The sequence below is a fragment of the Caretta caretta genome, chromosome 6 (genome assembly GCF_965140235.1).
Source record: "Caretta caretta isolate rCarCar2 chromosome 6, rCarCar1.hap1, whole genome shotgun sequence".
In the NCBI taxonomy this organism is placed as follows: Eukaryota; Metazoa; Chordata; order Testudines; family Cheloniidae; genus Caretta; species Caretta caretta.
Window position 1 is genome coordinate 49,640,056 of NC_134211.1, and position 24,756 is coordinate 49,664,811.

Here is a 24,756-nt window from a genome sequence, read left to right on the forward strand (position 1 = left end):
GGAGTGGTGGTGGGAGAGCCAGCTACAACAGCTTTGGGGACAACCTTCTGCTCCCTTTATGCCATTGGGATGGCACAAAAAGAGCAAACCAGAGAATCCATCCCATAATAATCAGACTTCAAACAATGGAGAAAGAACAGAGGAAAACCAAAATGGTAGGCTGCAGGTGAGGGAGAAGAATAATGATCTTTGAGCTGGCACAGGTGAGTCCTTATATGCCATGTAAACCCCCGACGTGGCACCTGCTTGGAGAACAGGCTCAAGATGTTGTTTCTTTTTTAAACGAATGAGATAAAGCAAAGATCTTTGTACAACCTAGGATGGTTTTTCCCAGTGTGACTCTTGGGCTGACGAAAGGTGTTAGTCTGACAGCCTTGGAGGCTATTCAGCTCCAGGAGAGGCAGAGGATGGACAGTGGCAACCTAACTTTCCCAGTGCTGCCCCATGCACGCACTATGAGGGAAAGCACGCTGCAGTCCCACTCAGCACTTGGCTTCCCTGCTGAGGCTGTTGGCAGGAAGTGATAATTAGTGACAGTGGTAAATGTGGACTGAGCTGACACGCAGCAGCACATTTCAGGTCGGTCACCAAACAGCAGATGGCAACAGCTCTCAGATACTGTTAACCTAGGCTAGGCTTCCACTAGTGATTTAGGCATGAAAAAAGTACTGTATCCCATTATCTAACCCCCGGAAGCTACCTACTCCCCCACCAGTTTGAAATTTTCATTACACCTTTCATTGTTAATTGGCTTAAAGTACAATGCAAAGTAAATCCCAAGTCATGTAACTAAAACCTAAACATCTGACCCATACTTCTATACTTCTGCCATAGTTTTCCTGTGATCTTGGGAGTGAGAACGTAAGCATCTTATTTGACTCACCTGCCGCTGAAGCCAGTTGAAGTGGGGTCTCAGCATAATTATCCTCACCGCTGTTAACTGCGGAGCCCTCAACATGGGCACCAGCATCCAAGAGCAGCTGCAAAAGATCAATCAGAGACAAGAAGTTCAGAACCGAGCAATTCAGAAAGACACAACAGAAGAGCCTGTGTGTTGGGAGGAAAACCCATTAGGTCCGTAGCAAAGGGTGAAAAACACAAAGGGAGCTCAGCAAAAACTAAAGGAAAAATATCCATCGCAAGGCAAACTCACCTCTCACATGCATCTGTTTGTTGCCTGAGTCTGGGACTGAAGCCTAGGGGCTCATGGCTAACATCTCTTTAGGGATTTATTTATTCTTCTCTCTTTACTGTTCTTGTTTTTTTTGTTTTTGTTATACTCGGTCTAGTTCTGGTGAAAGGTATCAGGTGGACAGGAGACTAAAGCCCCCTATTTATTGTATCCCAGTGGGCACGTTTTCATCTGATCACCAGACTCAAAAGGGTTAGATGCTTTTGCAGTGTGGGAAATCCCTGCCATTTGGTTACATGCTGTGCAGGAAGCAGACAAGATGGCTAACGGAATTTGCCACAGGAGCCAAACTGCTCCGTCAGAACCTTAGGCCCTGCAAATTCTGGATGACAAGACTCCTCGGGCTTCCCTGATCTGCCACCCGCGAAGCCTAATCCTCATTCGGGGCATAAACTGTGTCTTTACTTTGGCCAGGGAGTTAACCAGCCCCCACCCTGGGGGAACTCTTTGCAGGCAGACTGGCGCTAAGCCAGCCGTAACTGGCCATGGAGGAGTGGGGACAATATCCTTTTCAAACATTTGAAGTAGCAAAAAGTAACAAAGTCACATTGACACCATCATGTGGAGCGGGATCAACTGGCAGGAAATGGAGGTGACTTAGCTGTAACTGGAAGTTCTTTGAGATGTGTCATCCCTAGCTGCATTTGACACGTGGTGCCCATGCATGTAAATTCTAACAAGCAGTGTCCATTGGCCTGCACACACGCAGTCATTCACCTTGGGCTCCAGACTGAGGGCGTAAGAGGCAGTGTGGGCCGATGCCTCTCCAGTTCCTCCTTGTACCGCAAATCTAGTAAGATCCAAAGCAGAGGGGATGGAGGGCAGATAGGGACCACACATCTCAAAGAATTTCCAGTTGCTGGTAAGTAACCTCCATTTCTTTTTCGAGTGCTGGTCCCTATGTGTATTCCACATGTGGGTGATTGATAAGCGGTACTCAGACTGGAGTGGGGGTGCAAGAAAGATGCTTGAATTATTGCAGTTCCCACTACTGGGTCTGCACTGGAGGTTTAAACTAGCGTGTAGTGTTTAATGAAGGTGTAAATGGAATTCCAGATAGCTGCCTGCCTATGTCCAGTAATGGTATTTCATCCACTGATGCTGTAGAGGCAGTTTGTGCTCTGGTGGAGTATGCCCTTACTCTGTCAGGTGGAGGGATGTGCACTAATTGGTAGCACGTGATGATGCACCCAGAAATCCATTTAGAGATCCTGTGAGACAATATAGCTTGTCCTTACAACCTCTAAGTTATGGCAAGATAGGGGCTGAGGTCCCAGGGGGCGGTTAGGGGCGGTGGTCCCTGGAGGGGGCGGTCAGGGGACAAGGAGCAGAGGGAGTTGGATGGGTCGGGGGTTCTGAGAGGGGCAGTCAGGGGACGGAAAGTGGGAGGGGGTGGATAGGAGGTGGGGGCCAGGCTGTTTGCAGAGGCACAGCCTTCCCTACCCAGCCCTCCATACCGTTTTGGTACCCTGATGTGGCCCTCGGGCCAAAAAGTCTGCCCACCCCTGACTTAGAGTACAAGGATAAAAGCTGGAGAAATCCGTGGACACAGGGATTCTGACACAGGCCATGTGGTGGTAAGAGGGAACTGGAGAGGTTATGGCCTGTGCATGGCTCTTATGCCCTCGGTCGGGAGCATGAGGTGAACTACTGTATAAGTGCAGGCCAATGGACACTGCTTGTTAGAATTGCCAGACTCGGGCACACGTGGACCCACTGGGAAATACACATAGGGAGCGGCACTTGAAGAAGAACCCTTCATTTATAAGAACAACAAAGCAGGTCTGGGCATTTGTATTTCCAGGCAGGGGCAGACACCCTGTTGACCATGTATAGCCATAGAGGGCAGCTAGTTGGGATTCTTTCCTCTGGGAAAACCACTGCTCCTCTACTGGACAGAGTCACAATCATCCAGCTATATGGCATAAACCTTACACTGCTGGTAGTTGATGGAGTTAATCTCCTTTTAATTCACATGGCAAGAACCTGTGCTTTTGGAGCAGGAGCATCTGGGTTCTATTCATGCTGCTGGTATGGCATGCATTTCTGAGCAGCCATCGTATGCAGCACAATGACAATCATGGAGCCCTAGGTGGTCACCAATTTATTACATCCCTTGCCTCGGCACAGACTGGATGTATGATTGTGCCTGGTAATTTCACATTTACATTTTCAGCATAATATTGCTGGTGGAGGACAATGACTTTTTCTACTTACTAATTTATTTCTCCCTTGATGGAGAAGCTAGATCTGGCAAATCCAGTCATGGATATCAAGAAAGAGGCAATTCCACTGGGCTTCACTACATTCAGAGAAAGCGGAGATAGGACTCTTTCAGTGATGATCATTGTAGGGAAGGTTTTGACATTAGATTTAGAAGTTTAAATACTTAAAACATCTAAGTGAATAAACACTCGCTGCAGGCAACATAATACGGCCCAGAGGAGCAGAAGGCTAAGTTCAGTCCAAGGAGCCTTGTTGATGTATTTCTCAGCACCGTCTCCTGAGAGTATCACATGTATTATCTCACATGTAAATTAAAATTGTACAACCTTTGAAATGCAAAGAGTGCACTGGCAACTTGCCAAGGACATGAAGGATGAATCTAATTTGCATTTATATTTGCATACATTTGTAAAACCAAATATAAAAAAACCCCACATTAGCTTATAGTTGTGTCTTCCTTGAGAGCTGAATAGAAATTACTTATTGCCTCACCAGCAGCTGAAAACCTCCTGTGGATCAGTTTTGACTCACTCTGAAGTTAGAGAGAGAGGGTGGGTACCTTGGAGGGCTCCACAAGGCACCCCGGCATCCAATTCTGCATGCCCTCTGTGTGAATTCAGCAGAAAGACTGGCAATGAGCATGCACAGAGCTTGCAGGAAGGGAATCCAAATGTACCTAGTGAGCAAAGGAGTGGCTGCATGTAGCAGCACTCCCACTGATGATACATTCAGAACCCATTGTAGGAGAGTCACAGCTTTCAGGGCTGGAGCATGCAAAGGGAGCATAGGGTGCTCTTCTCTCAGGAGCGGGCTTCTAAGCAGGAATGGACAGGCAACTCAATTTTTGCACCTATAAAAAGTATCCAGGCCATAGCTAATACTTTCAAGAAACATGCTGACCAAGCACTCTGCCCATACTTGGGCACACTCCCCTGAAAGCACCAGTTCACCAGACACCATTGTTAGTGGCTGATCCACATTGTTTTGAGGCCAGAAAAACTTAAGACATTAATATACAAATAGTATTTAGAAAAAAGAATAAGAATTTGTAGAATGTTTCATTGTCAAAGCCTTTCCAGAGCTTAACGAATCAACCCCCACCAACACTGTAAGGCATGTCACATTTCCCTCATTTTACAGGTACATGGATAATCAGTGATTTTAAAAAGACCAAAGCAACAAAGGGAACCCAGTTCTGAGCTTGGTTTAAAAGCTAGGAGGTCCTGGCTCCCTGCCCTGTGCTCAGAGAAATAGATCACCCCTCATTCTCTATGTATATTTTAAGGATTCATCACAACTGTGTCTCCCTCCCCTTTGCTTACCTGAACTACAGAAATGTGTCCATGTAGCACAGCAAAGGTGAGCGCAGTCCAGTGCCGGCTGTCGGGATGGACTGAGGGATATCGGGGATTGCTGCCAGGAACCTGGGAACATGAAAAGCTCAGTTATTGACCATAGCAGTCTCTGTCTCTCTCCCATATTCTTCAGACTCTACTGTAACTGGCATTTCCCTGGGGAATAACAATCCCTGGTAGTGACAGACTGACACCATTCAGAGAGTGCTGCCTGGGCTGATCATTGTGTTCTCTCGTCTGGGCTTCTCTAATGTGCCTATTGATTTCCCTTAGTGGCAGCTCTTTCCAAAAGGAGACCTTTTTTGCTCCCTGTGTCAATCATTATTTCAGCCACTGCGCACTCCAAGGGGCTTTGGGCTTTATTTCTCCCAAAACCTTGAAACAATGAGCTCTGAAAGTAAGTCTGGTGTACAAACTCCACAAGCTGGAGCTTTTGGTTGCCGGGAGCGATTTCATAACCGATCCTGCTTATTTACAAGTCAAAGATGAGCAGGTTTTCTGGTTTTGGCTCTTACTTACTGGTATATCCAAATTTGCTCCAGCATCAATCAGCATCTGGACCATGGCTTCATCTCCAGCAGCACAGGCATACATTAGCGGGGTCACGCCCTTCAGGAAGAAAAGTCAGCAACAGTTAGCCTGTATCTATGGGCCTCACAGCAGAGAGTCCATCGGCCAAAGGGGCTGATGGAACTGGGTCTGCAATATAGGTGTGTGTGTGTGTATATTTATAATATATATATAAATAATGTGCAGTGTGTGATGTACATACAATGTGTGCGTGTATATGCATTTGTGATTTCTGCGTGCTGCGGGGGAAATCAAGACATTAAAATAGGAATGTGACATGTCCTACATTGAATAAATAGCAGATGAGCTAGCAGTCATTTTAAATGAGTTATTTAAAATCCTAAACTTTGCACTGAGCCATGTTTTTAGAGGCAGCCCCTTTCCTAAGGCTGCAGGAAAGGAATAGAGCTCCTTGCATCCTCCTTGGCCAGGGGAACTTAAGCAGAAACAAACACAGAGAAGTTTACTTGGCAAATACGATCTCCATTGGCAAAACAATATTTGTTAAAGTATTTCAGCACTGACAGAATATTTCTACCCATAAAATCTCTCTCTCTTGCTTTCTCTCTGTTTAAACAATGACCAGCCAGAGATTACTCATGAGCTAGACTGGCCGTATTTACAAACAAATCACTCCAGAAATAGCCAAGCCAAGTAAATGGCCAAAACTTTCATGATGAAATAGACTGAAGCTCACGTCTCAGGTTCTTTCACTTTTCATTATCTGGGTTTTTTAAATTTTATTTTATTTGATTGAATTTTTCACAAAGGGGCATGTCTGCACTAATCAAACAATAATCTAGCCTCATTCTTACAAAGGGGCCTGAATCAAACCCTGGATCCAAATGCCAGGTGTGGAGTTTGGATCCCACACATGCTGCTCAAGCTTCTCTCTGAAAAGGCCAGAATCTGAATGCCCCCAGACCTGGGACAGTTCTGATCCGAAGCTGGAACTGCCTTCTCTGGGAATGCTTGGAGCTGGGGTTTGGCTTTGATGCAGGCACATGACAAGGGTAGGAAATTCAGCTGTAGATTCAGAGTTAGAGCTGTGGTTTAGGTTCTGGGCCATCTCTATTTGTAACTAGAGCCCTGCCAAACTCAGGGGTTCAATTCTAAGGGGTTTGTATAACTCCATCTTTCCATTTGAGTCATGGGCCTTTTGCACTCCCCTCCCCACAAGTTTTAATCTGCATTTCAGGTTCAGATAAAAACCAAGAACTCAAAAGGAAACTCACCCCAAACCTCTGAGTTTTATTTTTTCCCCACAAAACCATATGAAACCAATGAGTAGCAAATGGCATCCATTGGAAACCATAAATCAGCCCAAGACATTGCTCCAAGCTCAAACCTCAGTAACCCTACTCTGAGTATTGAGGCTACGACTAGAGCTGGGTCTGAACAAACACTTCAGACAAACACCTTCAAAATCTGAAACTGGTTCTGAATGGTGGGGCCAGCGGCTATCTCACTTCCATCTGATTGGGTGGCCCTTACCAGGAAAGTTTTGTCCAGCTCTGCTCGCCATGAGTGGGGCAGTAACACCTGCAGTAATGACTCAGAGATTCCTGCCTACTGTGTAGCATTTTAAGAATGATTTCCTTTAGCCAGGGTAAGTCTAATATGAATGTATCAGCTGGGCTGGCTAGGTATCACTTTGGTTAATGCTCCACTCTGCTGTCCAATAGACCTGGGTTCTGTTTCCAGGCCTTAAGTCAGTTTTCCATAGGCATGCTGGCTCTGGCACATCCCATTACAGAAACAGGTGCCAGCTGCAAAGTTCAGGTCTGGATCCAGATCCCACATATGGTAGAGTTGACATCTAGGGTTTTGATTTAACCCCATCCTTAGTTGGTAATGCAGCAGAGAAAGCATGCTCAGACCCTGGGACTCTGAAAGAAGAGAATCGTCTTGCATTGTTTCACAGTGATACAAGTGGCTAATCACAGAACAGCAGTGTCTCCCTAGACATCCTCCTCCAAGCCTCCTTAGTCAATAAGATGCTAGGATGCTGGGCTGTAAATTTGGGAGAGGTGTCCTCTGTTGAGGACATGAAAAGTAAACACCAGTACAGCAATCCTTAACACTAATTCAATGAAATCCTCCAGTAGGATTGGCTACAATATGACATCAATCGGGTGATAATGAGACTATGATATCAACTGTTTACAAAGTTTTAAACCCCTTAGCTTGTGCTGTCAGCAAAAACCATCAAAGTGCAGAGTTTGGCTGAAAAACAACCCCCCACCCTCTGTCTGGCTGAAGGGAAAAAAATTGGCAATTGGCTCTGCGCTGTGATTTCTTTGGTGTGAGGGTAAATAAATCAGCAGGTCACTGAACAAAGCATCAGAGGCAAAAAATATCAAAGATTTGTTTTGAAAGAACAAAAGTCCTCTGGGCTTTATATCCTGAAACCACAAAAATGTGAGGGAAAAAACCCCCCAAGTGGCAGATTTTCATGAAACAAAACAGACTGGAGCCAGCTGTATTGTTTTAAAAGTGGCGCTAGTCTTCCTCCAGGCTGCCCCACAAATGTGTGCTGTTGCCCCTATGCCCACAAAGCCTATGTAAATCAGGTCATTGTGCATCTAATAACTCACCTGTACACAACCACCTTTCATGGACAATGCCTGTTTGCACACTTACAGGCAATTTCCCCCCCCTCTCCCCCACTCCAGAAGCAATAGGTGTATGTGCATTTGTGAAGGTGGGTCTATTTTAAAATATAGTCTGCAAGCCTGCAATGATGTGCAGCACTATAGATATTATACAATCATAGAAGATTAGGGTTGGAAGAGACCTCAGGAGGTCATCTACTCTAACCCCCTGCTCAAAGCAGAACCAACCCCAACTAAATCATCCCAGCCAGGGCTTTGTCAAGCTGGGCCTTAATATGTTTGTCAACCTTTCCACTCCTAATAGGTATCTTGCTGTCCCCGAATAGAAGCAGCTCCTGCTCATTGCCACAACTATTGTACTGTCATCTCAAAGTAATTTTTTAATTCAAAGTAAATTCAGTGCAAGGAAAGGTGCCCTGTACGGAAGTCCACTGTTAATCATTGGGACAGAGTCAGTATGGGCAGTTCCAGGCTATTTGGCTCATGTGCCTCAACTCAGATCTGAAGAGACCACTTCAGAAGTGAAAGGATAAAGAAGTCATCTGCCTGCTGAGCTCTTCTTGGCCTCTCTGTAGAGGGTTCCAACTGGGGCGTTAAGAGCAGCATCTAACTCAGTTCATACAGGTCACCCAAAAGCCATCAGATAGTAACACCTTTTGGTCACTCCTCATTGACCTGGCCTGAATTTCAACTGGAGAACTAGCCACTGGCAGCAAGCATGTAGGTATCTTAATTTTGCAAACATTTAGGTGCAAAACAAAATCTAGCTTTCCTATTATATATCCTGAATACTAATCTATCCTCCATTTGTGCTGGAGACATGCCATAGAGCATTCCAGGGAATGCAGCTGCTCACCAAGCGATGTAGAAACAATTCTCTTTAAGAGTTCACAGGCTAACCCAAGCTAGAACTTGAGAAAAATACCTGAGTCATCATGCATTGATTTGCCTCTACAAAAAATATTTAATTTCCTCATGCAGGAAAACTTTCTCAGGGTCTTCTCATATACCTGATCATCCATTGTGTTAACCCCATCAGGTCCCAGTGCCTCTATAGCTTGGTTGATTAGATCAGTCCTTCCACAATTTAACATTCGGAAACCCAGGTCCTGCTGGAATTTTTCAGTAGCAGCCTTAGCATCCAGTCTTCGGAAGGAGCTAAAACAGCATTCAGGTCTGTTGAGGACAAAGGCCAAAAAGTGCAGCAATTATTTCAGGAGGGTTTGTGTTTTAAATAAGCAATTAGTTATAGTACTGCTTCTCCAGATGGCTTTATGCTCCATTATTGGGTTTTTCTATTTTGCCTGCAGAAATGTTTGTTATATAATTGTAATGCATCAAATGTATATGAAATCATATTCAGAGAAAGAGAGGGAGAAGAACTCTGTTGAAATAAAAAGTACAAATATAGTTCCATGATTAAATAATCATTATGGCTCTATGTAAGAGCCTGGCTACTATTCCCAAATAAGATTTTGCTTATCATGATCTTTTATCACCTTACTCCCACATTTTTTCATCCCTGCATTATAATGAAGATTGTCCATATCTTCTTTTGGGTGGCAGACCATTCTCAGATCCACCCCAATAAAAGCAAACTTACTCCTGGGCTATATTTATATTAGGCTCCTTTCCTTCCATTCTCATCCTCTTGACAGCTACCAAGCTATCTGCTTCTAAACAAAGATAAAGGAGTCTGGAGATTATTGTAAATCTCCAGACTTATCTTTTGAGAGACATCTGAATTCTGAGGCTAGGAGCCTCTCTTGTGCACTGAAGGAACATCACCAAGTTGTAGGCATTTCCTATCTCAACTGAACCTTGACATGGTCACCCACATTGTGTGATTTCATTTGCTGCCTTCTCCACTGGCAGCCTGTCCTGACACGGGCTCTTGCGCAAACTCCCAGCTGCTGCAGTATTTGGCTGCCAACTTCCTTTGAAAAATTAGACAACCTCAACATATTTTAACCTCTTTTGAAACTTTGCGTGGGCTGCCAGAGAAGTAATGCATTCATGGTTTTAGAAGGCTGTGCATGAAACTTACTCAGGGTCTCAAACTTATCTGGTAACTTTTCATACTCTTGTCTTTGCAGGCTGATGACAAATTGTGACCAGATGCCACAACAGACTTGTCCAGTTAGCAAAGTCCTTCACCCATCTAGTGGCTGGCCTAATTGTACGTGGGAGTCCAGCACAATACCACAGCCAAAACTCATATGAGGACTTTGGTGATCTACAAGCATGAGGTACACTAGGTGAGAGTCCAATGTGAGCCTCTATCCAGTGGAGCTAAGTAGGAAGATTGTTTTGGTTTAAGACTAGACACTATCAAGAAGTTGCCCAGGGCCACACAGAATGGCTTCTTGGGCTAATACACTGCAAGCGCTTGCCCGTTTAGTTCTTACTAAGAACTTGCCTACACTAGGTGAAAAGGTGTTACAACACCCACTTGGTTGGAATACCTTGCACTTGTATTGCCTGTACAAAGCCATGCAACAGCATTTTCCAGCCATCCCTTTCATTTTACAGGTGTTGGTTTGCAGTGCCTGGGACAAGGCCTTCAGCTCAGGCCCAGCTGAGCAGGTGCCACCTACAATGGTGTTTCTCCCCATTGTGGACGGAAAACCACACTGCAGCTATGACTAGATGGGTTCAGTAGGTCCCAACTTCACCCCACAATGCAGGGACTTACACTTGAAAACTACCTCAAATCTCATGCTCCTAGCAAGTGGGACAGGTGCTTCACAGGCTATGCAAGTGTCCAGGGGCTATCCAGAGAAGTGTCAACTATGCCCAGGGCAGAACACCATCCTTCAGAAAGGAGCTAATGTCTAAGTATTTCCTAGGAAAAATTCAGTAGGAAGGTAACACTACAGTCTTGGAATTTTGTTATTGTGAGAGATTTTTCATGTATTAGATAGTCGTTATTAGGGCAGGTCAGTGAAAAGGTGTCTATGGAGGAGTGAACTGTCTGAATCATCAGGCACTAGACAAAGATGAATGCAGTAGACAGGCCAATAGCTACTGCCAGAGGTAAGGTAACAGGCGAAGGACCAATGACCACTGCTAGAGGCCATAGGTGGATAAACAGTCAATCCTGGAGGTAGGGTAAGTGATTAGATGGACAAGCAGACCACACTGCTATGATAAATGTTATTATTATGATACTAGATTCCTATGTTCCCCTGAGAACAATTAGCTTCTGTCAACTTGAAGTCTAGTGAATTTCAGTAAATGAGTTAAATGTATTTTCAGGTGCTGTGCCTGCCCTTGAGCTGCGACCTTACTCTGTTCATTTGTTTGGCTCTGCAGTCACATTGTCCTAGTTTCAAAGTAAGTGCTCTGTGCAAAACAAGGGGAAACTCATTAACCAATGCCACAGAAATAGTGAAACTGACTACACACAGACTGCTGTCAAATACACCAAGTGAGCCATCTAGAAAAATAGAGAAATACCTTTGGCTCTCATCTCTCTGGGTTACAGTGATCTTAGCTATGCTTGTAACAATAGGTGAGGCTATCTCAGATAGCTGAGTGGTTTTAAGTTGATGGTGTCCATTTAAGCAGGTACGGTCAGGGTGAGGAGTGATGATGTTTATAGATCACTTTTTGAAATGATACACTGAGAGCATTGGATTGAAAATCTTATAGTCACTGTCTCTCAAACAAACAGGTGTGGAGAACTATTTGTCTAAGAAATCTTTATCAGAAGATAGATATATAAAGTTTTAGGACAGAGGTCATTATAACAGCAGCACTTACCCTTCTACACCGCCTTTCATCCATAAATCCCCCCCAAGTGACAGAATCCTCCTGCGAAGTGCGAATTATCATCATACTTTGTAGACGATGCAATGGAGGGACAGAGCAGTTGTGATTTGCCTATGATCACACAGTAAGCCAGAGGTACAGCTGGGAATAGAACCCAAGAGTCCTGACTCTCTGTCACTTGCTCTAATCACTAGACACAATTGCTTCCTGTAAGTGAGAGGGTCATGTCATTGGCACTACAATAGGGACACCTCCCTCTTTTCAACACTTTTTTCACGCAGCACAGTCAATGTTCCCACCTCCAAAAACCCCATCATAGGGAATACTTAGGGCCTTTGGGATAACAGCTTAGAAAAGAAGGGTCAGAACAAACCGTTTATGAAGTTCAATTCTGACTTGTGATTTCTGCCTTCTGCTGCAAACACGATGTGCATTATTTGATGCAAAAGCTGCCTTGGTTGCAAAGAAAGATTTATGGTATGGTATATTTTGGTGAACGGCAGGAGAAAATATATGGGTGTGGGAAGGAAAAAAGCACTTGGTATTTCTTACAGATTTTTTCTTTTCCCCTGTAATCAGAACAACATGGATAGAAACCTTCATCAGACTCCTTCCAAGAGCCAGTTTTGAAACTCCCCTCTCAACAATCAGAATACAGAACTGAATTCCTGTATATTCCACATGCTGTGGCTGAATCCCTGTCCTCTTTCCTCCCCCTCACCCCATTCATTCATATGAGAGTATCTGGATTGCCTGGGTTTCTAAAGGTGGCTTTGTAGTTTATCAGTATGTACTCTCAGCCTTAATTCTACCTTAGCAAACTTTTTGTCTAGGAATTTCCCTTTAATTTATATCAATACACTTCTGAAACAGAACCTGAAAAACCCTTTCCTCTTTTTTCTACATGTAACCTAGAAATTAAGGAGCCATTTGTGTTTCATATACAATATCTCTCTATTGAATTTACAAAAACCTGTGGAGATTAAAACAGCACAGGATACCTTTGAAGTGGGAAGCCTGAGTTTTGAACAGTTCATTCAATCTAGAGGAAAGATTGAAAAAAGAACTATGAAACTAAGATTGAAAGGAGAACTACTGAAACGAGCAAGAGAGAATGCTGATAGTTTGCCCTTCTACCGTGCCATCTCAGAACCTCAGAGCCTTTTACATTGTTTATTTCAACCTTTTGTGGTAAATATTGAGGCACAGGAAAGTGAAGTAACTGCTCCTACGCCACACAGAGAATCAGGAGAAAAGCTAAGACTAGAACCCAGAAATCCTGACTAAAAACCCCTTGCTGCAACCACTAGATCCACCTCCCTTCTTCGCACAAAAGACCTAAAAAGTAACAGTACATTTTTTTCCTTACAATGTTAAAAATATCATTTATTATTGTTTATATGTCCACTGCAAGGTCACCATTAATTAAATGCAGCAGGATTAATTTGAGGAGGAAAAATTCACTTTGCACTAATGTGTACATTTCTAGCTGGGGTTCCACAAAGCAGTTTCACAATACCAAAATCAGTGCTAACACCAGTAAATTTAGCAGAACATAGACAATCATTGAAACACAAATGAGTACTAGCGGCCCCAGCTTACTATAAAATTATGAGTAATCCATGTGTGGAGGAAGGCTCTCTAAGTCTAACATTTTAGACTTAGGCTCTTCACCAGGGTATTTAAAGAGGCAAAGGATGATCTTGTGGTTAACACTTGGGCCTGGGAATCAGTCTACTTATATTCTTAGCCTGCCTCTGCTGCAGACTGTGTGCATGACAGAGGGCAAGTCACAATCTCTCTGTGCCCGATCTGTAAAATCAGGCTAAAACTTCCTTAGCTCACAGGAGTGCTGTGAGGCTAAATTCAGTGATGTTTATAAAGTGCTTTGAGAACATCCTCCAATGGAAGGTGATACAGAAGGGCAAAGTGCTATGATTATTATAACTGACTGTAAAGATAAGCCCACATACTTCAGCTGCCGTGGTTCGCAGTCCAGTCCTGGTAAGAGCAGCCTGGCCGTCTGCCTGATATCATCGCTGTCCACAGTTAAACTGCGCCGATGCTCAGCGTAGGTGATAGCCACTCGCATCCACTCCATCAGCGGGGGCAGAAGCATGAAGGGCCTGTGCAGAGAGTGAAGAGACCCGTTACAGTCAATGCTGGTTTCTTATCTTGTATGGTGAGATAAAATGTACTCCACAGTTTCCTGGACATGAATGTTGGGAGGTGGGCCAGAAGGCTCCCTGTTTTATCACTGCATAAAACTCCCCCTGTAAAAGCAAAGTCTGCCTCTTTAGCTGAGTGCAGCTGACTGATAGTTTAACAGGTAAAAAAAACTGGATTTGGGATGAGAGTTTTGACAGCTCAGCCCTGATTATCTGAACTTCAGTTTACCCCAGACGGAGTCATGTTGAGTTACGTGACAGTGTGTGAGACTGAGTGAATAAAGAATGGTGCCTCCTGGTATCTGGGCCACAGAAGGTTAAGGGGCCTGCTACTGCTCCTAGCTATCAGCAGGCTCTTTTCGCTCAAGTGGTTGAGGCTTGTGGTTTTGGAGCTGAAGGGGTTGTCCTAGCTCCTCATGTGTGAGCGATTTATATAATACATGCACCTGTTGTCTCTAGAGAGACACGGTGGGTGAGGTGATATCTTTTACATATACCAATATAACCTCACCCAACTTGTCTCTCTAATATCCCGGGACTGACGCAGATATAACAACTCTGTTGCCTCTACCACATGGGATTTGTTACAATGATCTGACCATCCGTTATGACATTGAAAATATCCTTGACTATTCAATTAACCAAACTTACTCAAGGCTCCCCCTTGACATTCGGTTAATCCATGTTTTGTGCTGTTAATATCAATGGCTCTTCTCACTCTACATTCCTTGCACACAGAGATCAGGTCTCCATTTCTACACATTTGGCCCTCTAGGTCTCAACAGAGCTGTAAGAGCTATGTGTCAGGTATGTTTTTCCACAGACAAACATCAAACATGTACTTTCAGTTTGGAGGACTTATTTTAGACTGAAGGGGAAAAGGAAAACAGATAAAGAACTAATATGTCGTCTCCATGAGAGAGTACAGTGTGTGAGAGACTCACTCTGTAACATTACTTAGATTAGAGACTAACAAATTTATTTGAGCATAGGCTTTCGTGAGCTACAGCTCACGTCATCGGATGCATTCAGTGATGCATCCGATGAAGTGAGCTGTAGCTCACGAAAGCTTATGCTCAAATAAATTGGTTAGTCTCTAAGGTGCCACAAGTCCTCCTTTTCTTTTTGCGAATACAGACTAACATGGCTGCTACTCTGAAACCTGTCATTACTTAGCTTGTAAACTCTTTGGGGCAAAGATCATCTACTTTTGTGGTTGTACAGTGTCTAGTACAATGGCGTCCTGTTCCAGGACAAGTGCTCCTAGGTATTACAGTAACATACATAATGATAATAATGTTTGTCATCTTGGGATAACTCTCAGAGAATGTCTGAGACAGGCTAGGAGGCCTCCTTTACTTTTAAAGGTGCAGTAAGATAGAAAACAGCCCTACAGTTACACAGGCATATATAGCACAGGTAGCTGGGTACCTGATTTACAGCCTCGAATGTATCAGCGTATTCCCACACAGCTAGCCTGACAAATGATGATTTGTTTGTTTTTTCCAAAGGCACCTGCCACCCGAGTGCTAGGCTCAAAAATACCACGTATACTTCAAAACTCTATAACTAAATCCACCTCAGAGTTGATTCACAGTAGCAAAGAGTTGTTTCCCTTTTGAACATTTAAACTGGAGGGCTTAAGGGAGAGGGTGCTGCTTCTTTATAAAGTTCAAATCAGTCAAACACACACAACAGAGGAATATAAAATGACTTGGGTATTAATGAAAGTGGCTGAGACTGTGAAAGGCATTTTCAAAGTGATGCATAGGGAGATGGGGGGGAAAGAATTGAAAGCACAAATCCTGTTAGAAATTATTACAAATAATGGGATTTTCAAGCAGAACTCCCTGTGTAAGGCTTTGAACAGCCATGTCTTCAAGTTGGAATATCTGCACATCAAAACATGTACCATCTGCTTCCATTTTGCTACTAGCAAGGTGCATGCTAACCAGGCACCAAGATTTTGTTGCATACGAAGTGCACAGTTTCCCCTCGTGCTCATTTTTCTGCTGTTCTCAGCAGAAGAGAAATGCCCACAAACTCACAGACCCATTCCATCACCTAGTCAATGCCCCCTGACTAATGCACAGATGTTCCTGACAGTACATTCCCAAGCACTTTATCCAACCTGCAGTCATTTTAAATGAGCCAAGTTATGAGGCTTCTAGTGCTTCCCTTCAGAAGATTATCTCACAGCTTAATAGGATCCCACCAGTAGGAAGGCTGTCCTGATATCCAGCTACATTTCCACAACTCACTCGGCTTCTGTCCCATTCCGGAATGTGTGGGATTCCCTCCTCTGGTGATGTGATACCAGAGTCAGTCACAAAGTCACCAGCAGACCTGGAATGTGAAGGGCTTGTGGGATAAAAAAAGTTTCCTGATCTGAGCAGAATTTTCAAAGGCTTTAAATCTCACTCCTGAGCAGGCAGTAGGTCACGTGGTGACCAAGAGGGAATGACTTCAGATTGTAAAAAAGCCCATCTAGTAAAGGGTTTGTTCTCCACTTGCTGGCTGCTCTTCTAATTTTAGTTGCTTTGCTCGTGTTTCACTTACCTACTTGGTCCATTAGACCCTAGAAACCAAGCCTGTGAGGCAGAATTATCACGTGTAGCCAGTCTGTGCTCAAGAAGAATATCACTACAGCACAGAAGTCCAATGGGAATAGGGTTAAAAGGGAGCTGTCTGCATAGCTAGGAAACAATAGCAGCCTAATTTACAAAGGTTCAGAGTATCTGTAGCTCCCCTGGAAGTCAGGAGCTCAGCACCTTTGAAACTCAGACAAGCACCTAAATGTGGGAACAAACTGCCCAAACCATTGCAGTCTCTGTTGAAATGACCTTCCTGCCAGCCTTGTGCCCTCAGAAGCGTTGCTTATTTCATTGCAATAACTTTATGCCCAGCTACAGTGTTCTCTTCCCCCTTGCCCCAAACCCCAACACTCCATATTACTATGCAAGTCAGAGGGAATCGCTATCTCTTCAGGTGAGTGACCAAAGATTTCAGCTCCTGTTTATCCGTGAAAGCTTTACACGTCCATGGGACTTCTGCCCTGGGAATGGATTTCCTTTTATGCCCCCTTTTACACAATTATTTCCTTTCTTCACAGCTCATATGACCCTCCTAGGCATGCTCACAGGAGCAGCTTTGTGTTACTTTACTCCCCAAAAATCTGTCAGCAAAGATCCTTGCTGCTGTTATATGATCCAAACTCTCCGAGAGACAGACCAGTTCAGTGGGATGAAATGCCAACACTCTCCACCCCCTCACAAAATAAATGGTACTATCGCACTACCTGGCCTTTTACCCTGGGTGCCCTTTGCCTTCAGGCAAATGTTGATTATTCCACAGTTTGGAAAATATGGGGAAAAAAATTGCAGAAAATTAATGGGAGATGCCTCAAGTTGAGCAATAAACTTATGTATGTGCCATGCTCTGCACGACACATTTTCCTTAGGAGTTTTTGACATTTAGAGACATTTGGCAGCCCATAAAACAGAGTAATCCAGCTCTGGAAAAGGTTCTGACTCCCAGTGCCTGGATTACAAGGGCTCAATACAGTCCAAGAACATACTCTGTTTTCAAAGCAGAAGAAAGCTACCGTTGCTTCATTCAGTTTCTCCCAAAAAAGGGAGGGGGGGCGCCTTAAAAAAACCAAGTAACCTAGCATGAGAGTTAGGGAAGTGCATGATAGCGATGCACAGAATGGGCATGTCTCACATGTATATCTTGCAAAGTGTGAGATTAATATCTGACAGTGATATGTTGATGATGTTTTAACAAGAAACTCCTGCATTTCTCTTGCCCTTCAGCTTGGGATAAACTCCATGTTTCCAGGGGTGGAGACGGGGATACGTTCTTGCAGAGGGGTGAATCTACTACTCCCCCTCCCTCATTTAAACAAAAATGCTTTCTCAGACCCATAGTCAAGGAGGGAGGCAGTAACAGGACTTGTCAAAGGAAGTTACATTAAGTTCACTAGCAAAAACTGTTATAACTGTTCCTGGAAAATAGACTGTGCTCATTTGATTAGTATGGCCCACTATTCAATTAGCAAGTGAAGATCATGGAAGGGGGAAGGAGATATCCTCCCATGGGGACATGTTTAGAAACTACTTGGTATTTAGTGCCAACTTGTCTATTACAAAGGGTAAAATAGCTCTTCAGAAGTATTTTTACCCACACAACCTCTCTGCTGCTACGTGCAATGGGATAGGCTCACCACCTGACAGGCTCACCAGGCTGAACTGGAGCTCCCAAAATGTTGCTGACTTTGAAACACTCCTCCCAGAAGCAGCAGCCCCCCTAGGGACATGCCCCCTCTATTAAACTGTTTTTACTGATGAGATTGGAAGTTTGATTGATTAAGGGAATAGTGCTGATATAAATAGACTTCTCTAAGCCATCTGACATGGTAACCACATGACATTTTGATTAAAAAACTAGAATAATATAAAATTAACATGGCACATATTAACTGGTTTAAAAGCTGGCTAACTGATAGGTTTAAAAATGTAATGGTAAAGAGGGAATCATCATCGAATGGGTGTGTCTCTAATAGGGGCTCACTGGGATCGGTTCTTGGCCCGACGCTATTTAACATTTTTATTAATGACGTGGAAGAAAACAAAATCACCATGGATAAAGTTTGCCAATGAAGAGGCCAGGTCACTGAGCCAGAGCAACCTGAATTGCTTGGTAAGCTGGGTGCAAGCACATGTTTTAATATGGCTAAATGTAAATGTATACATATAGGGACAAAGAATGCAGGCCATACTGACAGAATGGGCACTTCCATCCTGGGAAGCAGTGACTGAAAAAGATTTGGAAGTGGTGGATAATCAGCTGTTCCAGTGCAACGCTGTAGCCAAAAGGGCTAATGCAATCCTTGGAAGCATAAACAGGGGAATCTTGAGTAGGAGTAGAGAGGTTATATTACTTCTGTATTTAGCACTAGTGCAACTGCTGCTGGAGTACCGTATCCAGTTCTGGTGTCCACAGTTCAAGAAGGAAGATGGTAAATTGGAGAAGGTTCAGAGAAGAGTCACGAGAATGATTAAAGGGTTAAGAAAACATGCCTTATAGTAACAGACTCAATGAGCTCTATCTATTTAACTTAAAGAGAAGGTTAAGGGGTGACTTTATTACAGTCTATAAGTACCTACATTGGGAACAAATATTTAATAATGGCCTCTTCAATTTATCAAAGAAAAGTAGAACATAATCCAATGGCTGGAATTTAAAGCTAGACAAATTCAGACTGGAAATAAGATGTGAACTTTTAAACTGTGAGGGTAATTAATCATTGGAACAACCCACCCAGGGTCATGGTGGATTCTCCATCATTGACAATTTTTATACCAAGGCTGGGGTTTTTCCTAAAAACTCTGCTCTAGAAATTATTTGGGGGAAGTTTATAGCCTGTGTTATAGAGGAAGTCAGGCTAGATTATTACAATGGTCCCTTCTAGCCTTGGAATCTATGAAATACATGGGTTAGTCGTATGCAAAGAAGGGGAGATCTCCAGGAGGGCAGGAACTTACCCCAATATCCTTCCATTTGAACACTGGTATAAAATGCTTGGAGGATGTCTACACTGGGGTGTAATTTCCATCTTGGATCAATGTACGCTTGTTAGCACTGTAGCTGCAGTAGCATGGGCTAGCCATCCAAGTACTTACTTAGGGTCCTAGATGGGAGGCCAATGTCAATTGAATTTACTGAGCATTGCCCCAGGGGCTTCTACTCTTCTTGTTCCCAGAGTCTCTCTACCTCCTCCCTGAAGTCTCCTCTGTCCATGTCCCATGAGGCTCCTCTCTGCCCTCTCCCACACCCAGATGACTAGGGCATTGAAGAGTGGGGGTGGAAAGGAGACATTCTGCCTGCTGCCTCCTTTCTTCTCTCCCTGTGCTGGGCTCTGGTCTCCTGCTGTGATAGCGTGAGATGCATAAGGGAGCGAAGAACGGGGGCCAGCAGTGGCATAGCCGCGGCAGAGAGGAGAGCCTGGTGTTTGGAGAGAAAGAGGAGGTTGTCTTCCTGCTGGCAGGTCAGGCAAGGCTGGTCCTGGGACATAATTGGAATAGCCCATTATTGATCTGATATGTCCTGTGCTGGAGCACTTTATACTGCCAGGGCAGTGATGGGACTGGATGATTTAATAGATCTTTTCCATTTGTAACTACTACTACCTAATCCTAGGTAGCTGCTTTAAATACATGCAAACCTGAGCATCTCAAAACACATGTAAACACCATAATTAACACTCTGTCAAGTGTGAGCCACATTAACTCCTCTCCATGCCATTTATGGGAACTATATGCAAACTGCACATGGACAGAAATCACAAATCTTCAGATGTATGGTTTTGGGCTTGGTACTGTACACTGTTTCCATTGGCACCAAACAGAGACAGAGAAAGAAAAGACAAGGGAGAACAGCTGACTTCCTAGCTATCATCTCCCAAGGAAGGAGACAAAAACATGCCTATTCACAGACAGAGAGAGGGGTAGGGGCTTACACGGAACTCCTGTAGAAGTTGGAGCCAAACAGTAATACCTGACCCAAACGACACCCACATTTTGACCCAAACTGCATGGCTAGGGCCCATTTCATGATGTGGTGATGTGGGTCAAGGTCATTGTCAAAGAATGAGTTGGCTCTTCAAGGGAGTTGTGGGTCAACCTCACCTTTGCCAGCCGTAGCCCCTCTCCCCCAGGAGGAGAAAATGAGTGGGGTCATGTAATGGGGAGCATGTGACTAAGACCCAGGCCTGCTGGGATGGCAGTCTGTGGGAGAGTCAGAGGAGAAACTCCAGTTAGAGAAGACCTGGGCAAGAGTGCTCTATTCAAGAGCAGGGGAATAGCCAGGAAAAGACCAGAGAAGAGGCCCAGGCTGAGTAACTCTCTAAGGTGCTTTGGCAGAAGGCCTGGGACAGAAACCTGCAGGGAGCAAGAGCTTGCTAAGAGGAAAGCCTCAACATGGACAGGGCTAAGAACCCTGCACCAAGGATGTGACACAGCTAGGAAGGCTGGGTGGAAGATATGTTGTTCTGAACTTTACATGAATAAACCAGACTCCCAGAAAAGGGAGGGTTATTGAGAAAACACTCAGATTGTGAGTTTTATTAACTAGGGAAGAAGGGAACCTGAGGCAGCAACCAAAACTAGACCAGGTAAGCCCTGCTACAGTCACCCAACAAATCAGTGGCAGATTAGAACCCCAGACTCAACTCCCAGCCCCTTGCTTTAATCAGCAGAAAAAAACTGCTTCTTTTAATATTAATATTCTTTTAATATATATTTATGTATGAACACAGAACAATAATATGCAAAGTGATTTAGAAAATGCAGGCTAAGACATGTTCCTGGCTCCAAAGAGCTTCCATATAAAGGACTCCTATTTCTTTCAGAGTCCAGATATTTTTCTCTCCAGGAGACCTAGCAAGTGTGCTGGGACAGGAAGATAGGAACTGCTATACTGGATCAGACCAGAGGTCTGTCTCGACCAGTGTCATGTCTTTGACATTGGCCAGCACCTGATGTTTCTAAGGAAGGGACAAGGAGTTGCTTAATGGACAATTGTGGAATAGACTGACCACCAGGGGAAGCTTCTTCCTAAACCCCATGAGTTACTGGTTGGCTCATATATTAAAGCATAAGGAGGGTTTAATATTCAGTGGGTGTTCTTATTATGCATATCAATGTCTAAACTTTTTTTTAAAGCATCTTAATGCTGACATCAGGAGCAGTGAGTTCCATAGGTTAGCCATGAATTGTGTAAAGAATATCTTTTTATCAGTTGTCAGAATGACCCCTAGCAGGATTTTTTTTTTCTGTAATGTAGGTGTCCTTGCAGTTTTCCCCTTGAATATGCAACACAAACAAGCTAGTCCTAGAATATCTTCAACCTAAAAGTTCAGTTCTGATCTTACTTAAACCAATATTAAAACTAAACCAAAGTTGACTAGAAAACATGACAAAGTTGCTGGGTTTATGAGGAACTGACTATGGGTAAAAAATCCTTGAGTGTGCAGCCCACTTGCAATTTACTATAATCACATTTTTATAAACTGCACCTTAACTCAGAACAGGAAAAGCTCCCTCTTTCCAGGCTGAAAGCATTGTTTCTGCTCTGGAATGTGCAATGCTTCTAGTTAGAAAACCAAGTCTACAACATCTGTATGCCTCCACAGAGAGGGCTCTAGCTCTCTAAACAGAGAACATTAAAAAGCAAACTGCACCTAAAACTGTGTTCAGTTTCTGGTAAACATAAGCAGTGGCCTTAAGCATAAAGCCTGCAGGTTACTGGCATGGCCTACTTCCACCCACTCTTCCTGTGCTGTCTGATGGGCCCCTTTGATCTCCCCACTAGCACTGGAACTGGTGAACTACCATGAGTCCAGAGCTCAGTCCCCTGACAGTGGAAGCAGAGGGGGATTGTACGCAATTCACTTCTTCCTCTTGCTCCCACTTACCGCCCCCAATGGCAAGTTGAGGCTTCTCTGAAAATTGTAATGCTGATCCTGTACAGATGATAATCTGGAAACAAAGGAAAAGGTGAATTCTTTTGTGCGACTTTGGATAGCAGTGTTGGACCAGATCTCCAGCTTTAACCTAAAATTAGCGTTCATTTACATATTTAATTCACTTTAGCGAGAGGCAAATGCAACTCGTGTGGCTGAACTGTGCATCTTGAGTTTGTTAAAGTTCCACTTGTACACACAGAGGAAAAGCTTTGCCAGTCATCTACTGCCCTGACAGTCTGTGCTATCCAATGAACACCTATAGCCCAATCCTGCTGGCCTCCTAAAGGACTGCAAGATGCAGTCCCTAATCCTGCCTCAGATTGGGAAAGTGCATCATCAGATTGTTATTAAAATGAAGGTTCTTCACAGGACTGATTAATGTCTCTCACCAGGTCAGGATCTCCTTATAAACCATTTCTGTGCATCATGACCTGACCAACTGTACCAACTCCTATAGCAGTATCAGTCTATAGCCATGTTTCCAGTACTGGTGAGTGCAAGGGTTAGTTTCCTTTTCCTGGGTGGACCCTAGGCCCTACCCTCTGCGATGGTTGCACTGAGGGAAGCAATGGCTGCACCTGCTGAACAGGTGAAGCAAGGGGACCTCCTCCCTCTGTTTCCCCCCTCCTCCCAGGCTTTATATGCCTGAGCAGAGTTCAGGAAGAGGCATAATCTCCATGCCTTCCAGACACTGCTACTTTGGCATTTTGTTATTACAGCTCTAAAAGTCTTGAGTCTTAAGTGACTTGCCCAGGAGGTCACTGACAGTGGGGACGGACTACAACTTCTGGCACTCAGCCCTGTGCCTTAACCAAAAGTCTAGCCTGCATCCCCCCCTCTTGTAGGTTTATTCTCTTTTCAAAACCCACAATTAACTAAGGATGGGCAAGCTGACCTGAACCTTCACCTGTCCCTCAAGCCAATCCAAACCAAGAATCTGTAACGGCTTCCTTTGTCTTCTCCCACCCACCTCCATTTCCCCCCATTTCACGTACCAACTGGAAATGAGAAGCCTTGGAAGTCTCATGAGAAAATCCATTTTTGTGAGATTTCCAGGCTGGTTCTTCAGCCTAAAGGGTCTGAGGAAGTTTGGATAAAGGTCCAAAAAGCTTCCAACTTTTTGTTCTTGTTCAGACCAACCCAACCCCTCGTGGTCCCATGCCAAAGGGTTCATCTGTACAGCAGCTGGGAGCAAGCCTCATCGCCCAAGTAGACAGACTTGCTGTAGTGGGGCTTGTGTTAGCACCCTAAACATAGCAGTGGCGATGTTATGGCTCAGGCTTCAGCTTGGGCTCTCAAGTCCACCCAACCCTCTAGGCATGCGAGCCCACATGTTTACCAGGGCTGGATGGCTCAGTCCCACTGCAGGGTAGACATACCCTAACGGAGTTCCCTTAAGAAATACTGCCATGTGCTACAGGTACAAAAAAATGCATAGAAAGAAAACTATGTATACATTGTTGATCCTAGCATGCATGCAAAGAGATGCCTTAGAGGGATGGTGCTGCACCAGCATACTACGTGGTTGCCACATATGCAGGAGGATGGAAGGCCTAAAATGGGGTGGTCTGTTGCTCCGGCACTAGCATAGATCCTGTGACCAGGAAAACCAAGAGCTGACTCCTATAGTTCACTTCAGGAGCTGCAGTAGAGGACTATGTGAAGACCACACTGCCTGCAAGAGGATTCTGAGATGGTCAGGGCAGCATTTATTGGGGGATGGTGTGGTTTTTCAGCATCGGGTACTGTAACTTGCTCTTCCTGATTTTTGCCCAGTGCCGTGATATGGTCCACTATAATTCCCATGAGCACCAAAGGGATCAACAAAGACAACAAGCCTTTTAGCTGTGACTCAGAATTTTGCCAATTGTGTATTTTAAAACACATGTTGCTTCTGTTTGCCAATTCAATTCCAGAACAGATTTTCAGGGCCCAGTTGCAAAACCATGAAGATGGGCGATTGCCCTTCTTAATGGAAACTGCTGACAGCCCCTAAATTACAACAGTGTGAACAAAGCACCAGTAAGATGCAATTTTTTTTTCCCAATACGGAAATATATAAAGCCATTTAATTAGTTTTAACTGTAAAACATAAACAAAGACAGTCCCAAATTAGACAAATGGTTCTGGCAATAAATAGGAAATCATTTCCGGTTAGCTTACAGCACCAGACAGAACATAATTAATATTTCAAAAGAGAATTTTCCAACACAAAACAACATTGTATGGAGCACTAGACTGTCTGAGACTAACAGGAGACTCTTTAATTTAAGGAAAGAGGAAAGGCTGATACCAGCAATGCTTGTGCCGGAGATGAAACCACTATTTT

General features: G+C 44.1%; 1 protein-coding gene and 1 long non-coding RNA gene across 3 annotated transcripts in view; one reads left to right on the forward strand and one right to left on the reverse strand.

Annotated features, from left to right (window-relative positions):
* Positions 1-24,756, reverse strand: part of ABTB2 (ankyrin repeat and BTB domain containing 2) — a 193,177-nt gene that overhangs the window by 14,400 nt on the left and 154,021 nt on the right. For both annotated transcript variants that reach the window (XM_048852837.2, XM_075129503.1), the window contains exons 4-8: positions 13,706-13,858; positions 8,969-9,134; positions 5,293-5,382; positions 4,741-4,842; positions 884-980 (exon numbers count right to left, since the gene is read on the reverse strand). In XM_048852837.2, coding sequence (XP_048708794.2) covers positions 884-980; positions 4,741-4,842; positions 5,293-5,382; positions 8,969-9,134; positions 13,706-13,858 — 608 coding nt within the window. The remainder of the gene's footprint in view (positions 1-883; positions 981-4,740; positions 4,843-5,292; positions 5,383-8,968; positions 9,135-13,705; positions 13,859-24,756) is intronic.
* On the forward strand, positions 10,131-13,285 carry LOC125637814 (uncharacterized). Its single transcript, XR_007357082.2, has 3 exons — positions 10,131-10,216; positions 11,217-11,294; positions 12,312-13,285. It is a non-coding gene; the product is annotated as an uncharacterized LOC125637814 (long non-coding RNA).